The following is a 19,822-nucleotide window of genomic DNA, read 5'->3' on the forward strand; positions in this document are numbered from 1 at the left end:
TTTTTGTCTTCTATTTCTTCACAACTTCAAGATAAGCAACTGAAACTTCTAGGTGAGTGACTTCATCTTGAACAAATTAATTACAGATCTTGGCATGCTTGAACAAATTAATTGCAGATCTTTGCATGCTTTCTATGGTTTAATTGTTAATTAACTTCTTTTTGGTCTTTTGAAAAACTCAAAAAACAAACAAATACTTCCTTTATTTTGAATGCAAAATCTTACATTTAGTATTTACATGTTTTTTTCTTTCAAACCTATCTAAGATTTATCTGCATCCTATGTAATGACTGAAGCTGTCTTGTAGGATCTCAATGCGTTTCGTATTGAGAAAAGAGTGGCATCGTGTCCTTTTCCTCTTATGGATACCCTATTTCTCCTCCATTCATTGTTATGGATGCAAAGAGCAACCATCAAAACAGTAAGTCTTAGCTTCATCTACTAACTCATAATCCAATAAAACCTTGTTTTCCCTCATGTTGATCTTAAAGACATGATGGTTTTATGGATTCATGTCAGTTAACTCATTGGTTACAAAGACTTATCTTTGTTTCTCTCTTGCCCCCGATGCAAATTGAAATCCATCTGTGACGCGTTAATGATAAATGACCTCATCAATTGTGAGTTGCTTGATGATGTACTTACTTTTGTTTGTTCTCTTTTATAGTTGAAATTTCAAGTGGTAGATATCTCGAAAAATGAAAGTTCATTAATGACCATTCAATTCCAAAGATTTGATAAATCAAGTATTTATCACCTTTCTGAAAAGGCTGCACATTTTTCTATTTAAACTATTTTCTTGTTTGACTAATTCTTTTGTTTGTATTCTTATAGTGTTTATTCTTTGGTACCATTTTGTAAAGAAATCTGATGGTGGAAATTCTAAGCCTAGTATGCAACTTTTGGCACATCATCATCCCTAGAATCATGCTATTGTATGTGACTAAATCTCTCTAAGTCTCTTATCAGCGAGACCATCTGCTGAGAACATTGAGTCACCCTCTCACGCTCATTTCATTGTTTAGCATTGTCTAAACTCTCAAAGTGAGATAGTCTGGTCCAAATAAAATATTGATAAAAGGCTAGAGTTTTGATTTCTTTAAGTTCATCATCTTTACCGGACCCTATCCGTAGAAACATGCTTGCCGTATGCATCAAGTCTCATGTTTTGCTGAAGGATTGAGCAAAACCCAAAGGCTTACTCTGATTGCATAGTCATCAGTGTAAGAGATACTCGGCAGGTCCTTAAATGACAAATGATTGTTCATGTCCCTAACCTCTTAGTTTGAGGTAGACATGGTACCATTGAATTAACGGTGAATCCTTTATTTTAGATTGCAACTTACTCTATGATACAGAAGTTTCAACCATTTCCTGTTGATGAGTTAAATTGTTAATGATTCACGATGATTTCACCTCAGTCTGACTAAAACAATCCATTATTTCATTTTTCTTCTTAACAGAACTTGATGATTCGCTGTGTAAAACCACACACTGATAAGAGTTCGAAAGTCTATGCCGATGGTTAGTCTGTGATATATTACACGCACCTATCCACTATTTCCATTTTTCTTCTAACAAAAGAGATTTATGATTCAACATATGAAACCATACGCTGATGAGGTTTCACAATAATATGTCAGTGAATGGTAGCTAAGCCTGCACTATCAGGAGACATCACAATCCTATACTAGACTACAAAGTTGCATCTCTACTATTCTCCTTCATTTCCATTCTCCTGCTAATGTCAAAAAGTGGGAGAATAATCTTGCCAAAACTGAAGAAACTACTAGATTTTCAACCAAGCACGATCTAAGGGGTGTTAAGCTGATATCAACATTCTTAGCTCATCATCTCTCAGCTCATCATCTCTTCATCTGTCTGCTGCAATTCATAAAAATTGTCTTAACTTCTTGAAAAATCAAAAACGAAATGTCACTCTTATTCTCAGGAGGAGCATTCGTTAAAGATGAAGAGTTAAAATTTCATTCTTATTCTCATGGGGAGCATGAGCTAAAGAATTCATTGAATCTTAGTTTTGACATCATCCGATAGGGGAGGTTGTAAGGTCACACCTTATGATTTGATGAGTTAAACACATGATATGCTGATCTATCAGCGTAAGCGTCTACAATTCATCAACACCAGCATCTCAAGTCCAACAACGTCAGCTTATAGTATAGTTTTCTGATTGTAATCTTTTGTATATTAGGCAGTTATTATAGATAAATATAGAATAGATATCAGATCCATAATCATGGTGATAAGGATCTGATCATTAGTATAGATTAGACGAAATCCCTCCAATCAAGGGATATACATTTGTAGATTAGTATATATACAACATTAGGGAAAACCCTAATGTTGTGTGTGTAGTGGTTAGATCGTGGCTTTGTGTCAGCCATCTGTGACAAACTCGTCTTCTTGGTGAAGAAAAAACCTCTTTTATTTATGAAAGGAACAATTTGGAGAACTTCGGTGTTATTCACTTTCTGTTGATTATTTTGCTTAGATTAGTTTTGCTTTTCTTGATCATACTTGCAGTGTATCCAATCATACACAAACCTTCAATACTAATATTGATGCTTTTATGTCTATGTATCTAAGCTTCACGATTTAGATTAGCTTCAGATTATGTTGCTTGAATCATAACTGCACTATAAGTATATGCAATTGTGACTATTAGTGTAGGAAATTTGAAAGGTCACCGCTAGTTATGGGACCGATCATACCAATTAAGTTTTCCATAATACGAATGAACATAATGGATCTAGAAAGTGGTGTTTGTTGGTAAATGAATTCGAAACATATGATTACATATATTAAGAATTGATCTAATCACTTTAGGAATCATTAAAAAAAAAAGACCAATATCCATTATATAAATCCTCCATTGAATAGGGAAGATTAATTCAAAATAAGAATACCTTCATATTTGCTCTCCATACAGTCATCCATGTTTGTTTATTTTCTTGTTTGAGTGATACTTATCATAAACTCCTGTTTATATGAATTCTTTTGACGTTGATTAATAATTAGATTTAATATAGTAGTACATCTTCGTTCCCCATGTATTCAACCTCTTACTAACCTAAGCTATATTATTCATGATTAGGTTCACCGCCTAGTGTTGATAATCTCAGTTTGGTTTGTTTGGTTTTATAAATTTAAAATTAGAATTGTATTCCAAGTTTATTTTATAGACTATTTTTTACATATCAAGTTTCTGACATTCTTCTTGGGGAATGATTTTCAACTGCTATAAGTTTATTCAATTATCAATCAATCTATCCCTTTTGAAAAAAGTTATTGTTTTTCGTGTGATTATTATTATTTTTTTTGTTGATAACATGTCACTTGTCTATATAGTATTTGTTGTAGTGGTGTTCAGGAATTTGAAGAAAATCAAGTTGTGATCATAATCGAAAAAATCCAATCAGAAAAATGGAGAATTTGTTTTCATACATAAATCGCACCACCACTATCAGTATCACAATGCAAAGAAACATTTTGATCGTCAATCACGACACAAATTTACTAATCATTCCACGACTTTTTATCAGAATAAACATATTGCTTCATTTTTCTAGTGTTGGTTTGGAGATTACAAACAATATGGGAATTCTTGGCCCCGTTAGTTTAATAATTTGGTGATTGTCCACCTCAACCAATGAGGTGTAGTACATCAAGATGTATCAAGGTGATTCACAGGAAAACCGAAGTCTTGCTACTTAGACTGTTTTGGTTGCTTTTTTCTACTTATCGGTTAAATGTGTCAAGAAACCAGAGGAAATAGCCTAACGGGTCCAGAATATTTTTTTTTCACAAATCTTTTCTTACTTGCAAGCGATTTATTCAAACATCCATTTCTTAAAAAACCTAAACATCGGAAGGACACCAACATCAAGTCTTTTCCTGACTAGGATGTTTATCATTTTATTTTGTTATCTTTTGTTTGGTTTGTTATTTTGAAAGACTTTTTTACTTTCCAGTTATTTAGTTGATCAATCCAAGGTTGTCAAGATCAGGATCCTACCTAGGATCGTTTTTGGGTTTGCAAGATCGGAATCGTAAGATCGGGATCGAGATCCTAAGATCCCACAAAATAAAATATATTTTTAATTTTTAATTTTTAATCATGAAAAATATTTTAAACATTAAATTTTTCGTTCAAAAGTTATAAAAATTTCAAAATATTAGTCATAAGTCACAATACAAAATGATAAATGATAAATTGGTAAATTGGTAAAGGGTAAAAGACATAAAAAGGTAAAAAAATTCATTTGCAAAAAAAAATAAAAAAAAAATCAAGGGAATGTAGGATCGGATCGGATCTCGATCCTACGATCCTACCTGCGATCCTACACCAAATACGATCTTTTTACGATTCGGATCGTTTTTCATACCTAGGATCCTAGGATCGTAAGATCCTACGATCAGGATCGCGATTTTGACAACAATGGTTGAATCATCTAAATTGATTATTATATAATTCAAGTAATTCTACTTACGAGAGCAATGTAAGAATAATATTATTCAACTTGGTTGTTGGATTTTCCGAAAGGTTTCATACTGAAAGGGTAATTCCTCCGGATTATCTTGCATGACCATTCTTTATTTAGCATTCAATGTATTATATTGGAATTTGATATCGAGTGATTTAGTTGAGTGCTAAAAGGTTTTAAAAGGTTTAATTTTGATTTGTTTTCCAAATGATATTTTTTTGTCTTTTAGATTTTTGTAGAATAGTTTCAACCTTATTATCATGCTAGCAATAAGTTCAAAGATGTTGACGTATTTATGAAAAAAAAAATTGAGAAAAATAATGGCAAAGAGTCGGTATCACATAAGTGGGGGTTATCTCATTAGGAGTAGAAGAAAAGGCTTATGAATAAAGGTGGCAAGTGCTTGATAAACACAAGTCAAACCGAGAATTTTTGGAGAAGAAAATAGATGAACCGAAGAATCTTGCCACTTATACTAGCTACGCACCGCGAAAAAGTGCCAAAACAATTACGATAATAAATCTCGTCGTGATTAACCTGAATCACCCTACGATTTTCTTTTGACGTGGGTACACCTGACATTCAAATAAAAATTTATGGTTCCACATCCCGATAATACCTCACAAAGAGTGTGAGTATATAATAGAGAGCTAAGGATAAAGAAGGAAGCTTAGACGTAGAAGAAGGAACGAGTGTTTAGCGCGAACACGAATTAAATCCTAATTATTCACACAAAGTTAGGCATTTATTCGCAAATGAGAAAGTTGTCACACAAAGTTAGGCATTTATTCGCAAATGAGAAAGTTGTCAATCAGCACATAACTCACAAATTACAACTCACTTCATTCTTCAATAATTAAATGAAGAAGATGTCACTTCTCAAGTATACATATAAGACGCCAAAGTTCTGCCAAAGATGAAGTCCGAATTACTCAACTTTCAGCATCTGCTGAAAAATAATAAAAATTCCAGCAAAACAAACAAGTTCCAAAATTATGAAGAAGTTTTCATCAACAACATGATGTCCTCAAGTATGATTTGATCTCACCACTTCTATACCTCTCTCTCTCTCTCTCTCTCATTTTTAGTTGCATACAATGAGGACTTTGTTATTTAAGTATGGGTATGTAATAAATAGTGTAGAAATGCATATTTATTGAATTTTTAGGCAATTGGAATTTAATGCTTAAGTTTTAGAAATTATGTTATGAAAATAATGCTAAAGTTATGTCCGTTTATTATCGATATTATTTCTATTTTTTTTTTTTAGAATTTCAAGAGAATTTTCAAATTGTAAAATTAGACATCTCTTAGGTAAGATACCTAAGATTTTGCATAATTTACGTAATATACCCCTTAAAATTTTATTAAGCAATATAAAATAGGTTGGGTTTACAAGTAAAAAAATAAAAGAAAATTTCAAGCAACCTCTTTTTGGTTATTTTCCTTTTTAAGAAATACACTAAACACACCATGATTGATCAACCCTAAGGATTATCAACCTAAGAAGAAAAATATCTAGATTGTTGCAACATTAACCCCATTCTCCATTATGTTTACTTTATTATATACTTGTGCATTTTTTCTTGCCTCTGATTCATTTGGCATTCCAAAATCATTACCAATGTTGGTAATCATATATGGAGATCCTATATGAATCCTCCTATTATGATCAATGAGAGTAGGTCTGGTTAACTGTCTAATCCCCACTAATGGGCCATTTGTTAGCATCAAAACAACTTCTGACATGGTTGGTCTTTTTGAAGCTGGTGATTGAGTGCATAACAAAGCAATCTCAATGATATGCATCATATGTTCCTCTTGGTTATGACTCACATCTAGTGTCTCATCAATGAATGCAACACGCTTTTTATTTTCGTATGACTTCCAAGCCTGTTCATAGAATATTAACAAACATTTTATGAGCTACTATTAATTAATGACAAATTAAACATTAGTTAATCAAGACCAAACATCTAAACAATTACATGTGTAAATCAAGACCAAACATCTAAACGTAAGTCATGTGCATCGATAGGAATTTATGCAGTTTTATTAAATGATTGGCAATAATTTATTAAATGGATGTGTGCTTATTTATGCAATAAGGGCTCACAATTTATGCAATTTACATAATAAAGTATTTTTACACAAAGTATTTAATCACGTTGTATTTCCAGACCTATATATATATATATATATATATATATATATATATATATATATATATATATATATATATATATATATATATATATGCAACATTTTGCTAGCTAGTAACTTCTTTAATGTGCTGATGTATTTCTTCATAATTGGTGGGTTGCATAAATTGGTATAAAAAATATATTGTTAAATAAATTGGTAAAACGTGAAACATTATTTGGTGCATAAATGAAGAATTAACCGCGCTGAGTAATGAGGTAATTAGTCACCTATTACAACAATTTTGTCTTAAAATGAAATGTACCATACCTAGTCAAAATGTTTGTTTCGTTTCATAAATTATGGTGAATGATTCGTCATCCCAAAAATAGATATAATTACAAGTATATATATATATATATATATATATATATATATATATATATATATATATATATATATATATATATATATATATATATATATATATATATATATATATATATATGTTTATATATATATATATATATATATATATATATATATATATATATATATATATATATATATATATATATATATATATATATATAAACATAAAAATACAAGGTCATGGACCAATAATACAAAATGGGCTAAACTATGGGTTAACTATACAGTAACACTTCCTCCCTTTGGGTTTTATCGGAAGGAGTCTTATGAACGGTAATCTAAACTCCGAAAATAATGAACTAGTTAATCCATTCATGAATATGTATGCCTATTGTGAACTCGAGGGCATGTAAGCAAACTGAACAAGGTAAAGAGAAACATTGTCCCTGACAAAGCGGATGTCAAGCTCTATATGTTTGGTTTGCTGATGTTCAACCAAATTTGTTGATATGCAGATTACACAAATGTTGTCACAATAGATGACAATGGCCTTTGTGATAAGGCAATGAAGCTCTAGGAGTGGATTACAGGTCCAACATATCTCAATAAATTTGTTGGCCACTCCATTGTATTCGGCCTCCGCACTGGATCGAGAGACAACATGTTGGCATTTTTTAGGACCAAGAAAAAGGTTGTCTCCTAAGAAAAGGTAACAACTTGAAATAGAGCTTCTAGTATCCAAGAATTTTCCCTAATCAGTATCCCTATATGATCTAAGGCCCGACATGGATGAAACATAAAGTTATAGACCATGGTCACCAGTTTGATAAATTTAACACATGATGCATTTGAAAGCATGTAGATATGGCTCTTGAGGATCATCCATGTATAAATAAATATGTCGCACAATGAAAGAGATGTAAGGTTTAATGAAGGTAAGGTACTAGAGTTCGAGATGTAAGGTTTAATGAAGGTAAGGTACTAGAGTTCATTGGCTAAAATAGTGTAGAGTGTGGGCCTGTAATGGTGGCCCCTTATAGTCCAAATTATGGATCAATTCAGACGGGTTGCACCATGTGTTGTACTACTTCATCTTGGCCCGCTCTAGAATCGTTGTAGTGTACTTTTGCTTTCATAAAGAAAACCCAATGTAGCACCGAACATCAAAGATGAAAAGAAAGTAATTAAAAGTTCCAATGTCTGTCATGGCATACAGAAGGCAAAGCTACACGATATATTAGAGAATACAATTGAGGAGGTCATAAGAGTGATATCATCTACATAGAGGAAGAGGTATGAAGTAGCGTCAGATGACCGACATAAGATTATAAAAGAGTTTATAAGGCTATGTTAGAAGCTAGCGTGAGAAGCATACTAGGAAAACGATGATACCATGCCTTGGGTACTATTTAAGTCCATAGAGTGATATCTGAAGGTGAAGAACATGGTTAGGAAGTATGGGCTTTCAAAACCAAGAGGATGATGTATGTACATAGTCTCATAAAAGGCGCCCACAAAAAAATGCATTTTCACATCTAGCTGATGTATATGGCACTAGTGTAATACTTAAATGTTGAGTATTGTATGGATGGTGTCCAATTTAACAACCAGGATGAAAGTTTCATCACCTTTTACTCCCGGTTGTTGAATGTGATCATTGGAAACTATTTTGGATTTGTAGTGTGTCGAAATACCATCAACGTGAGACTTGTGTTGAAACAGGCACATGGATATAAGCATATTGACCCCAGAGGGTCTTTTTTTGTATGAAAACTCATATACCATTTGATATGAAGGCATAAGATTCTTCGTTCATTTCCTTTTTCATTTTAGGTTCCTACATTACATTTATGTGTGACTATGGTAAGGTATTCATAGTATGAGTGGACAGAGAGGAAGGATGAGGAGGTAAGGTATGATGATGATTTGGATGGTTGGTTAATTGGAGGAAGTGAGGTATTAGATTGATTTGAGATTGAGGGATGGGGTATATAGTTGGGTTGATGCCCTAGGTTCGATGTGATAGGCTTGGTGTGAGGTAGGGTTATTTGAGTGGATTCAAGTATTTTAATGAAGTATGGGGAAGGATTGAATATGTCATCAAAGAAATTTTATAATAGGGGTTTGGTTGGAATGGTGAACCGTAAACAAATATCCACTCATAGAAGATAAAATGATGTAAAATGATTATTTTTCAAGATAATGAGTCAAGCAATCAAAAACCACAATGATGGGATGGGTATCCACGAAAGATACATGGGGGTGGTGCTAGGAGCTAATGTGTGCATCTTGTTCATTTTTATGGGGGTAGTGATGTGAAGGAAGTAGAAGAACCTAAAAATATCCAAGGTAACATTAGTTAGGGGTGTCATTTTTAATGGAGGTGAATGTAAGATATTGAGGAGGTGAGCGACAATATGGAGGGCTTCTACCCAATATATGGGCAGTAAATGAAAATGGAAAAGGAGGGTGTGTGGTGCGCAAGATAATGTCGATGTGCATATCATGCGTTCGGATTTCCCATTTTGTTGGAAAGTATGTGGCGACGAGAAACAAAATTGAATTCCATGTGTGAAAAATGTAATTGTGGAAGGGTTTATTGTCGTTTTCACTTCCATTGTCACATTTGAAAGCTTTTATGGTTATTCCGAATTATGTTCTGACATAATTAGATTATTCGCAAATTTAGAAAATACATCAGATTCGTGTTTAAGTAGAGCGACTTAAAGTTAATGAGAATAATGATATAAACATCACATAATAGCCCGATCCACTAGCGCTAGAGACAAGATAGGTCCAGAAGTACAAATAACTAATATGAAAACCATTTGAAATAATTGAAATGAAAAGACTAAAATGGAAGTTTAATGTGTTTTCCAAGCTGACAAACTTGATATGATTCATGTAATGCCCGTGTTTCTAGGCTAGGCATTAATATTGACGTGATAGTCTAGGTTAACCTTTGTGACTCCTTTTGAAGAAATGAAAAGGAATTATGTGAATATTATGTGTTTTATGTGTTTTATGCTTAATTACTAGGAGTTAATTAATTAAGACTAAAAATGAGCGTCAAAAATAAATATTAGATAATGCCGATATTTATTAAGAAAGTTGTAGTGGTCGTGACAAGGATTACGGATATATAAAGAATGCCGAAATCCGAGTTATAACGAAGAAGTTATGACATGTCGAAGTTTCGCGACAAACCGGCACGGTGCCGAATGCCGTAAAAAGTGAGTTTTTGATAAACTACTTTTTACCCTTAGTGATCTAAACGAAACTCGTAGTGTTCGTTAAACCGAGAGTAGGTATAAAAAGAACGCCCAAATCTGACTTCGTATGAAAAAGTTAAGATTTTTCGAAGTTTCGGCTTAGCAGTAGACAGGTAAAAACTCGAATTTTAGATCGAGTGATTTTTAGCCAACACGACCTAAACGAGAATCGAAGGGCTCGTAAATAGTAGCACAACGGTAAAAAGTCTGACGAAAACGGACGTCGGATGAAGAAGTTATGAATTTTTAACGGATTTTATGTCCCGGTCTGTTAAAAATAATAATATAAAAATTAAAATCAAAATAAGCCGATGAAGTCTAAAGGAAAGTTGTAGAGCGTAATTTTACCTACGCGTGCATACAAAGAACGTCAAAAACGGAGCCTGTATGCGAAAGTTATGGATTTTAGAAGTTTTTGCACAAAAACCGAGAAAAAGCACAAAATCCGAGGAATTTCGCATGGCCCAACTTCGGCCACGTCACCCTCGCCTCGTTGCTAACCCGTGTCCAATGCTGATGACGAGTCCGAAGCGTGGCCCAGTCAGAGACCGACGCGTGTCGCATAGGTGGCCTGTCCGAAGCGAGCCGCGTCTCGCCTACAAGCTTCCGACAAGCCCTTCGCATCCGAGCCACCTCCGAGCCTCGCAACTGCTGCGTGGAGCCTTCTCAGCCATTCAAACTTCGGTCTCGCACCCTATAAATAGGGGGGTTGCGAGATCTCCCGGCTAGATTTGGAAAATTGCCACTTTTCACCCCTTAAACAATATTTTTATCATTTTGACTTTCCCCGAAGCCCCGGTATCATTTTCAACACCCGAAACACGTCCCGAAGTGCCCGAAGACCCGGAAAATTTTATCTTTTTGGTTTTGAAGCCCAACCTTTCGTAGAGCCCGGTTTCTCAATAAAACTCCCTGTTTTATTAGAAACGATCGTTTTAGGAAACGAATTGCTGCCCGATTTTCATTAAATCAGGTGAGTGTGTAGTTACTTTCACCTTACACATAGATTGAAGTATTTTACATAAAATACGTGCTATGTGAATATATATTGTTTGTTTATTTGTGATGGGTGTTGAAGGAATGATTTATACATGTTTTTAAATAATTTAAACTGTATATGTATTTTTATCTACAAAAAATGTTGGGTAAAACATGGGTAGATGAACTAGTTGGTGTGTGATGAAAGGTGAGTTGGATAAAGGAGATGATCAGTAATATTGATCATGAGTTGAGGGTGAGTGGTGAAATTTGAGAGAATCACTTACCCAAAATGTTGACCCCCGTCATTCAGCAGAGTAGGGATGACAACTATGGACTATTCTAGACGGTCTGTGGAACACTAGCAGGCTTGCAACCTGTAGGTGTGTGAACTATATGTTTATCAGGAGTACTCTAAAAACCCATTGACACGTATGACAGGGGAGAATATTGTCAACAATACTATCGATAAATGAGAGCTATGAACTTAGCACATGTTGAATAAACCTTGGCAGCTATGGACTTAGTGTCTGTTGTATAAACCCTGGTGACGATGTGACTTCGTGCCTATTCCTTAGGATGAATCCTTAGGAAGGAGTGATAGTTGATTCTTAGGTTAAACCATTAAGAAATTAATAAGATAATGGGGTTGGGGTAATTTGGTTGATTGATTGATGTTTAAGTACAATAAATTTATTTATTGTGGGTTAAAAACCTTATATGTTCACCAGGCTTCCAAGCCTGACCTACTCAGCTTTTTTTATTACATGTAGTGGACCCCGAGCATAGTCGGATAATGATGATGAGTGATTTATGGATTATAGGCATGTAGTTATGAATAACCGTTGTAAGGCTTATAATGTCTTGTTTATGCTTTTGATCTGTATCGGAACATGACATCCCGAGGTTTTGATATAAAAGGAAATTATATATTTCTTAAAGAAAGGTTTTGACAAACTTTTATCATGTTTTGTTTTTGGGGACCAATTCCGCAACATCTTTTAAAAATATTCTCTGACTTTATTTTAAAAAGCATAAATTAAATCGGTCTTTTCTGGCCGATAAATTAGGGGATGTCACAGTTGGTATCAGAGCATTAGTTTAAGCGAACTAAGAAATTGTAGGATTTCTAGACTTAAACTTAGAATGCTAAGTGATGATTGTGAGATGAGTGTCTACCATATTTTAGACACGAGCACTAGTTTATTTTAGGAAAGATGCCTAAAATGCTTTTATGTGCTAAATGCTATATGTTTGCCATATATGTCATTATCTGTTCGGATCTATGGTCTGTTGCCGACCGGATCTGGAAACCTTATGTGTGTAGGATTCTAAACGTATGACTACGATATTAGAACTAACATATAAACGTTTCGGAGTAATAACGAAGACTTAACGTCTAACGAAAATGAAGATCTAAATTCACCTACGATTGGTGTATAGATCGAAATGGCGAGTACGCAAAGTGAATTCGGAAACGATAATCCGCAGCCTGAACCAATCACGATGACTGTGGTGCAGGCAATGGTGCGTACGATGTTGGATCAACAGATGGAAGAAACAAAACGTTTACTTCAACAAAGTAAGGATGAACTTACTGTGCTAGTACGTCAGTCATCTGTTCTTGAGGCAACTATCTGGGTTGCTAAGTCTATTGAAGAAATGATCAATGACAGGACCGCCAACAAGATTGAAGTTGGCAAGAAGAGGAAATTTGAGGGGTCTTCAAGGCCCAACAAGAGCAACATATCCTCAAAGTCTGGCAAAAGAGGAGGTAAAGGAAAATGGTGCGGGAAGTGCAAAAATAAACACTCTGGGGATTGTGACAAGAAGCTGAAGTGCTTTAGGTGTGGAGAAATAGGGCATTACGCCAATAAGTGTACGATTCCCAAGGAGGTGTGTTACGGATGTAAAGAAGAAGGCCATGTTTCTAAGAATTGTCCGAAGAAAAATGAAGTAACAAGGCCAAGTGCACCGCCAACGCCAAGGGAATTTCAGAATATCCTTGACGAAGCAATTAATAATGCTAGGAAGTAGAAGTAAAGACTTGATACCCGAAGATCAAGTTACGAAGTAGTAATGTGAATAGTAACGGGTGGTTTAGCCTATTAGAGGCATAGTATAGGGTAAACTTGAACTTTTGTGTAATCGTTTCAAGGAAATAATATAAACCCTGGTTTTGTCATCTGATGATGGAATGATTGGTGTAATTCTTGAAGTTGTCCCATCGTCTGGAATTTCCATCACCAACCGAGTCGAAGTAGAATTGATGATTGAAGAAACGCATGGAAGAAGTCCTAGTAGAGTCTAGGAAAATTTTATGATTAATTGGACACATTCGTATGTGTTAAATTGTTTTGTGATTTTAGGACTTGGGGACTGCGAGACAATACTTTGGATGAGTATGAGTAGGTGTGAATGGTAGTAGAGGCCTATACTACCAAAAGCACAGGACTCGTACTTGAATCAGGGAAAGTCACAAGGTTACCAAGGAGCTATTATTTGATTCTGTCTTGTTCTAGTCTGTCGTTACCATCGTTTCGGTAATGACTAAGAAGATGATTGTTATTCCGACCTTAGAGGTCATATCGAATCGAGTCCGACTAAGATAAGTTTATTATGTGGTTCAGAGAACCAAGTTCGATGTAGTAGTTGACTTAAGCCAGAAGATTGAAGTGAAAGATGATCAAAGCGATCAATAGAAGTATCGCACTCATTGTTAAAGAAGTTGGTAGTTAGAAATGATACATGTTGAACTGTGATTGTATCACATTAGAACATGAAGGGAGGTATAGTTTGTTCCGAAATTTGTCCCTAGGAGATCTGAGTCTAAGTAGTGCAGTATACAATGAGATATCATTAGAACATGACCCATCGGTCTGTTACAATAAATGAAGGAAAGTACTTATTCCAAGAAGAAGAAGGAGTCCCCAATAAGGATTTATTTTGTAACTCGAAGGTTACGATTGAATGTCCTATGGAGATCTGAAGCTTTTTAGGATTAGCTGGATATTATCGCTGATTTATCCAAGGATTTTCTTCGATCGCGACTCCATTGACAGCTTTGACCCACAAAGGAGTTGTCTATACTTGGAATGAGAAGCATAGGAAGCTTTGAGAAGTTAAAGAAGAAGTTGTGTGAAGCACCGATTCTTTCGTTACCTGAAGGAGTTGATGACTTCACAATTTATAGTGATGCCTCTGGAGTTGGGTTAGGTTGTGTTCTGACCCAAAGGGATAAAGTGATCGCGTATGCATCGAGGCAATTGAAGGAGCATGAAAAGAACTACCCCACTCATGATCTGGAGTTGGCAGCGGTAGTGTTCACCTTAAAGATATGGAGAAGGAATTGAACATCAGGCAACAACGATGGCTAAAGTTACTCAAGGACTACGATTGTGAGATACTTTACCACCCTGGTAAAGCAAATGTTGTTGCTGATGCTCTCAGTCGGAAGGTAAATCTTGAAAAGAAAAGGGCAAGAGCGTTGAGGATTGAAGTTGTCTCGACAATTTTGGAAATTATAAAGAAAGCTCAAGAGGAAGCTTTAGAGAGAAATGACCGAAAGGAGGAACGTTTGGACAAAACGTTGGTGTTTGATACAAACGGTCAGGGACTGAAGGTATTCAAAGATAGGATTTGGGTACCTAAGGCGGGAGGAGTAAGAGATCTTCTGATGGAAGAAGCTCACAAAACCATGTACTCGATTCATCCCGTCAGCACGAAAATGTATAGGGATCTAAAACCCTATTACTAGTGGCTGACGATGAAGCTCGATGTTGCTAAGTATGTGGACGAGTGTGTAACTTGTGCTAGGGTTAAGGCACAACATCAGAAACCGTATGTGAGTTTAGAACCTTTACATGTACACATGGGTAAATGGGAAGATATCACTATTGATTTTGTGACTAAACTGCCCAGAACAAGGAATGGTCACGACATGATTTAGGTGGTCGTTGATCGCTTCACTAAGAGTGCGCATTTCATAGCAGCCAACGAGAAAAGGTCTATGGATAAACTTGCGAATTCTTACGTGAAGGAAATTGTGAGGCTTCAAGGTGTTTCGTTAACGATTGTATCCGATCGTGACAACCGTTTTACCTCAAGGTGTTGGAGGGGTCTGAAAGAGGAATTGGGTACCAAGTTGTGTTTGAATACAGCTTACCATCCGCAAACCGATGGTCAGAGCGAATAAACGATTCAAACGTTGAAGGATATGCTGAGAGCATGTACCCTAGAATTCCAAGGTAACTGTGATGAACACTTACCTCTAGTAGAATTTTCCTATAATGATAATTTCCACTCGAACATCTAGATGGCACCTTATCATGCTTGTACGGAGAAAAGTGTCGAACGCCGTCATGTTGGCTGGAAGCTGAGGAAAAGCAGTTTATGGGACTTGAAATAGTTCATCAGACTGCTGAAAAGTTGAAAGTGAGTAGGGAAAGTATGTTAGCTGCTCAAAAGAGCTATGCTGACAAGAAAAGACAATCGATATCATTCGAAGTTGGAGATTCGGTTTTACTTAAAGTCTCGTCGTGGAAGGGACTTATAAGGTTTGGTAGAAGGGGAAAGTTGAGTCCAAGGTTTATTAGATCAGTTAAAAGTTCTTCAGAGGATCGGGAATCAAGCTTACAAGCTAGAATTACCGAAAGAACTAGAGGATATTCATAACACCTGTCATGTGTGTTATTTGAGAAAGTTCACGGGAGGTGTGCCCGACATAATTCCCATTTCTGAATTAAGGTTGGAGGAGAACAAGAGGTTAATTGGAGAACCTGAGGCAATCGTTGACCATAAGACTAAGAAGTTGTAACGTAAGATAGTCGATTTAGTGCTTGTGCGTTGGAAACATACGAATGGGCCAAATCTCACCTGGGGAAAAACGGATAGTGACATGGTGAGTCGCTACCCGTGGTTGTTTGTCGATGTGTGATTCCGGGGACGGAATCATCCTACGGGGGAGAGAATTGTAATGCCCGTGTTTCTAGGCTAGGCGTTAATATTGACGTGATAGTTTAGGTTAACTTTTGTGACTCATTTTGAAGAAATGAAAAGGAATTATGTGAATATTATGTGTTTTGTGTGTTTTATGCTTAATTACTAGAAGTTAATTAATTAAGACTAAAAATGAGCATCAAAAATAAATATTAGATAAAGCCGATATTTATTAAGAAAGTTGTAGTGGTCGTGACAAGGATTACGGATATATAAATAATGCCGAAATCCGAGTTATAACGAAGAAGTTATGACCTGTCGAAGTTTCGCGACAAACCGGCACGGTGCCGAATGCCGTAAAAAGTGAGTTTTTGATAAACTACATTTTAGCCTTAGTGATCTAAACGAAACTCGTAGTGTTCGTTAAACCGAGAGTAGGTATAAAAAGAACACCCAAATCTGACTTCGTATGAGTAAGTTATGATTTTTCGAAGTTTCGGCTTAGCAATAGACAGCTAAAAACTCGAATTTTAGATCGAGTGATTTTTAGCCGACACGACCTAAACGAGAATCGAAGTTCTCATAAATAGTAGCACAATGGTAAAAAGTCTGACGAAAACGGACGTCGGATGAAGAAGTTATGAATTTTTAACGGATTTCCTGTCCCGGTCTGTTAAAAATAATAATATAAAAATTAAAGTCAAAATTAGCCGACGAAATCTAAAGGAAAGTTGTAGAGAGTAATTTTAACTACGTGTGCATATAAAGAACGTCAAAAACGGAGCCCGTATCCGAAAGTTATGGATTTTAGAAGTTTTTTGCACAAAAACCGAGAAAAAACACAAAATCCGAGGAATTTCGCATGGCCCAATTCCGGCCACGTCACCGTCGCCTCGCTGCTGACCCGTGTCCAATGCTGATGACGAGTCCGAAGCGTGGCCCAGTCAGAGACCGACACGTGTCGCATAGGTGGCCTGTCCGAAGCGAGCCATGTCTCGCCTACAAGCTTCCGACGAGCCCTTCGCATCCGAGCCACCTCCGAGCCTCGCAGCTGCTGCGTGGAGCCTTCTCAGCCATTCAAACTTCGGTCTCGCACCCTATAAATAGGGGGGTTGCGAGATCTCCCGGCTAGATTTGAAAAATTGCCACTTTTCACCCCTTAAACAATATTTTTATCATTTTGACTTTCCCCGAAGCCCCGGTATCATTTTCAACACCCGAAACACGTCCCGAAGTGCCCGAAGACCCGGAAAATTTTATCTTTTTGGTTTTGAAGCCCGACCTTTCGTAGAGCCCGGTTTTATTAGAAACGATCGTTTTAGGAAACGAATTGCTGCCTGATTTTCATTAAATCAGGTGAGTGTGTAGTTACTTTCACCTTACACATAGATTGAAGTATTTTACATAAAATACGTGATGTGTGAATATATATTGTTTGTTTATTTGTGATGGGTGTTGAAGGAATGATTTATACATGTTTTTAAATAATTTAAAATGTATATGTATTTTTATCTACAAAAAATGTTGGGTAAAACATGGGTAGATGAACTAGTGGGTGTGTGATGAAAGGTGAGTTGGATAAAGGAGATGATCAGTAATATTGATCATGAGTTGAGGGTGAGTGGTGAAATTTGAGAGAATCACTTACCCAAAATGTTGACCCCCGTCATTCAGCAGAGTATGGATGACAACCACGGACTATTCTAGACGGTCTGTGGAACACTAGCAGGCTTGCAACCTGTAGGTGTGTGAACTATATGTTTATCAGGAGTACTCTAAAAACCCATTGACACGTATGACAGGGGAGAATATTGTCAACAATACTGTCGATAAATGAGAGCTATGAACTTAGCACATGTTGAATAAACCTTGGCAGCTATGGACTTAGTGTCTGTTGTATAAACCCTGGTGACGATGTGACTTCGTGCCTATTCCTTAGGATGAATCCTTATGAAGGAGTGATAGTTGATTCTTAGGTTAAACCCTTAAGAAATTAATAAGATAATGGGGTTGGGGTAATTTGGTTGATTGATTGATGTTTAAGTACAATAAATTTATTTATTGTGGGTTAAAAACCCTATATGTTCACCAGGCTTCCAAGCCTAACCCACTCAGCTTTTTATATTACAGGTAGTGGACCCCGAGCATAGTCAGATGATGATGATGAGTGATTTATGGATTATAGGCATGTAGTTATGAATAACCGTTGTAAAGCTTATAATGTCTTGTTTATGCTTTTGATCTGTATCGGAATATGACATCCCGAAGTTTTGATATAAAAGGAAATTATATATTTCTTAAAGAAAGGTTTTGACAAACTTTTATCATGTTTTGTTTTTGGGAACCAATTCCGCAACATCTTTTAAAAAGATTCTCTGACTTTATTTTAAAAAGCATAAATTAAATCGGTCTTTTCTGGCCGAGAAATTAGGGGATGTCACAATTCATTAATATGAATTCTCTTTATTATAATACTAGGCGAATACCCACACGTTGTGCATAATACAACAATATATTTGAAATTTTTACAAATATATGTTTTTTAAATATATATCAATGACGTTGTTTTTGGCTCTTATATAATAAATCTTATAAAAAGTTGGTATAAACATTGTTTGTTTTGTATTATATGATAATGTATACGTCTTTTAAAATTTTATAATCCCAATTGTTTCAAAAAACCTTTTTGAACGACAAATCTAATCTACTCCTAATTGTCTCAATGACCTCTATTTACGGGTTACCCATGAATATAATTAAATATAATATATTGTTTAATGATATTTATAGTTGTTGTTATGGTTAATTTATTTTAAAAAGTTTATTTGTTTAAGATTTTAATTTCTATCATTGTAATTATTTAAAACATAAAATATTGTCTTTGTTTGTAAATGTAACAATATATTTTTTGTATATAATGTTACTTTTAACTATTGTTGTTGTAAGTTATTTAAAATAACTTTTTTGAAAACTCTTAATTATATTAATTTGGTTTCAAAAATTTAACTTTACTAAAAATTATTTGATGAATATTGTTAGTTTCTTTGATTGTAATTATTTAAACCAACAAACATTGTTTTTGTTTTTAAAGATAACATTATATTTTTTTATAATATTACTTTTACCTATTCTTATTATAAGTTATCTTTAAGCAACTTATTTGAAAATTCTTAATGATTATATAAAATTGTTTGATGATTTTTTTGTTAATTTAGGATTACAATTTAAGTTTAACACTATCATTTATAACTTTTAACTTTTTTATACAATAGTCTCTCATTTCTTTCAAGGTTAACTGAAATTTTGATTTAAATTAACCGTTTAACATTACATTGAAATTAATAATTTAACAATTTTGCACAGAATCATAAATTATACAAAGTTATGACTTTAAAATAACAACTCACATACGAGAACATATCTAAACTAATAAGTTAACTATAATATGTTAAAAGGTTAAAGACAAAATTTTATAAATAAAAGAAAAATATAATATTTTAATATTGTAGTTAAGTTAATTTATGATTAGAATTTAGTTTTTGCATTAATTTAAAATTATTAACCAATTTATAATAATTATTAGGAAAAAATTGAAAAGTCATGGAGGTTTCAAAT

The 19,822-nt window shown here is 34.7% G+C and overlaps 1 protein-coding gene across 1 annotated transcript in view; it reads right to left on the minus strand.

Moving 5' to 3' along the window:
- Positions 1 to 6,013: 6,013 nt before the first annotated feature.
- Positions 6,014 to 19,822, minus strand: part of LOC145156722 (cysteine-rich receptor-like protein kinase 2) — a 29,052-nt gene continuing 15,243 nt past the window's right edge. The window contains exon 8 of the mRNA XM_079075996.1: positions 6,014 to 6,398. Coding sequence (XP_078932122.1) covers positions 6,024 to 6,398 — 375 coding nt within the window. The 3' untranslated portion in view covers positions 6,014 to 6,023. The remainder of the gene's footprint in view (positions 6,399 to 19,822) is intronic.

Source organism: Lactuca virosa, chromosome 2, assembly GCF_052849685.1.
Source record: "Lactuca virosa cultivar CGN04683 chromosome 2, Lactuca_virosa_CGN04683_v6, whole genome shotgun sequence".
Taxonomy (NCBI): Eukaryota; Viridiplantae; Streptophyta; class Magnoliopsida; order Asterales; family Asteraceae; genus Lactuca; species Lactuca virosa.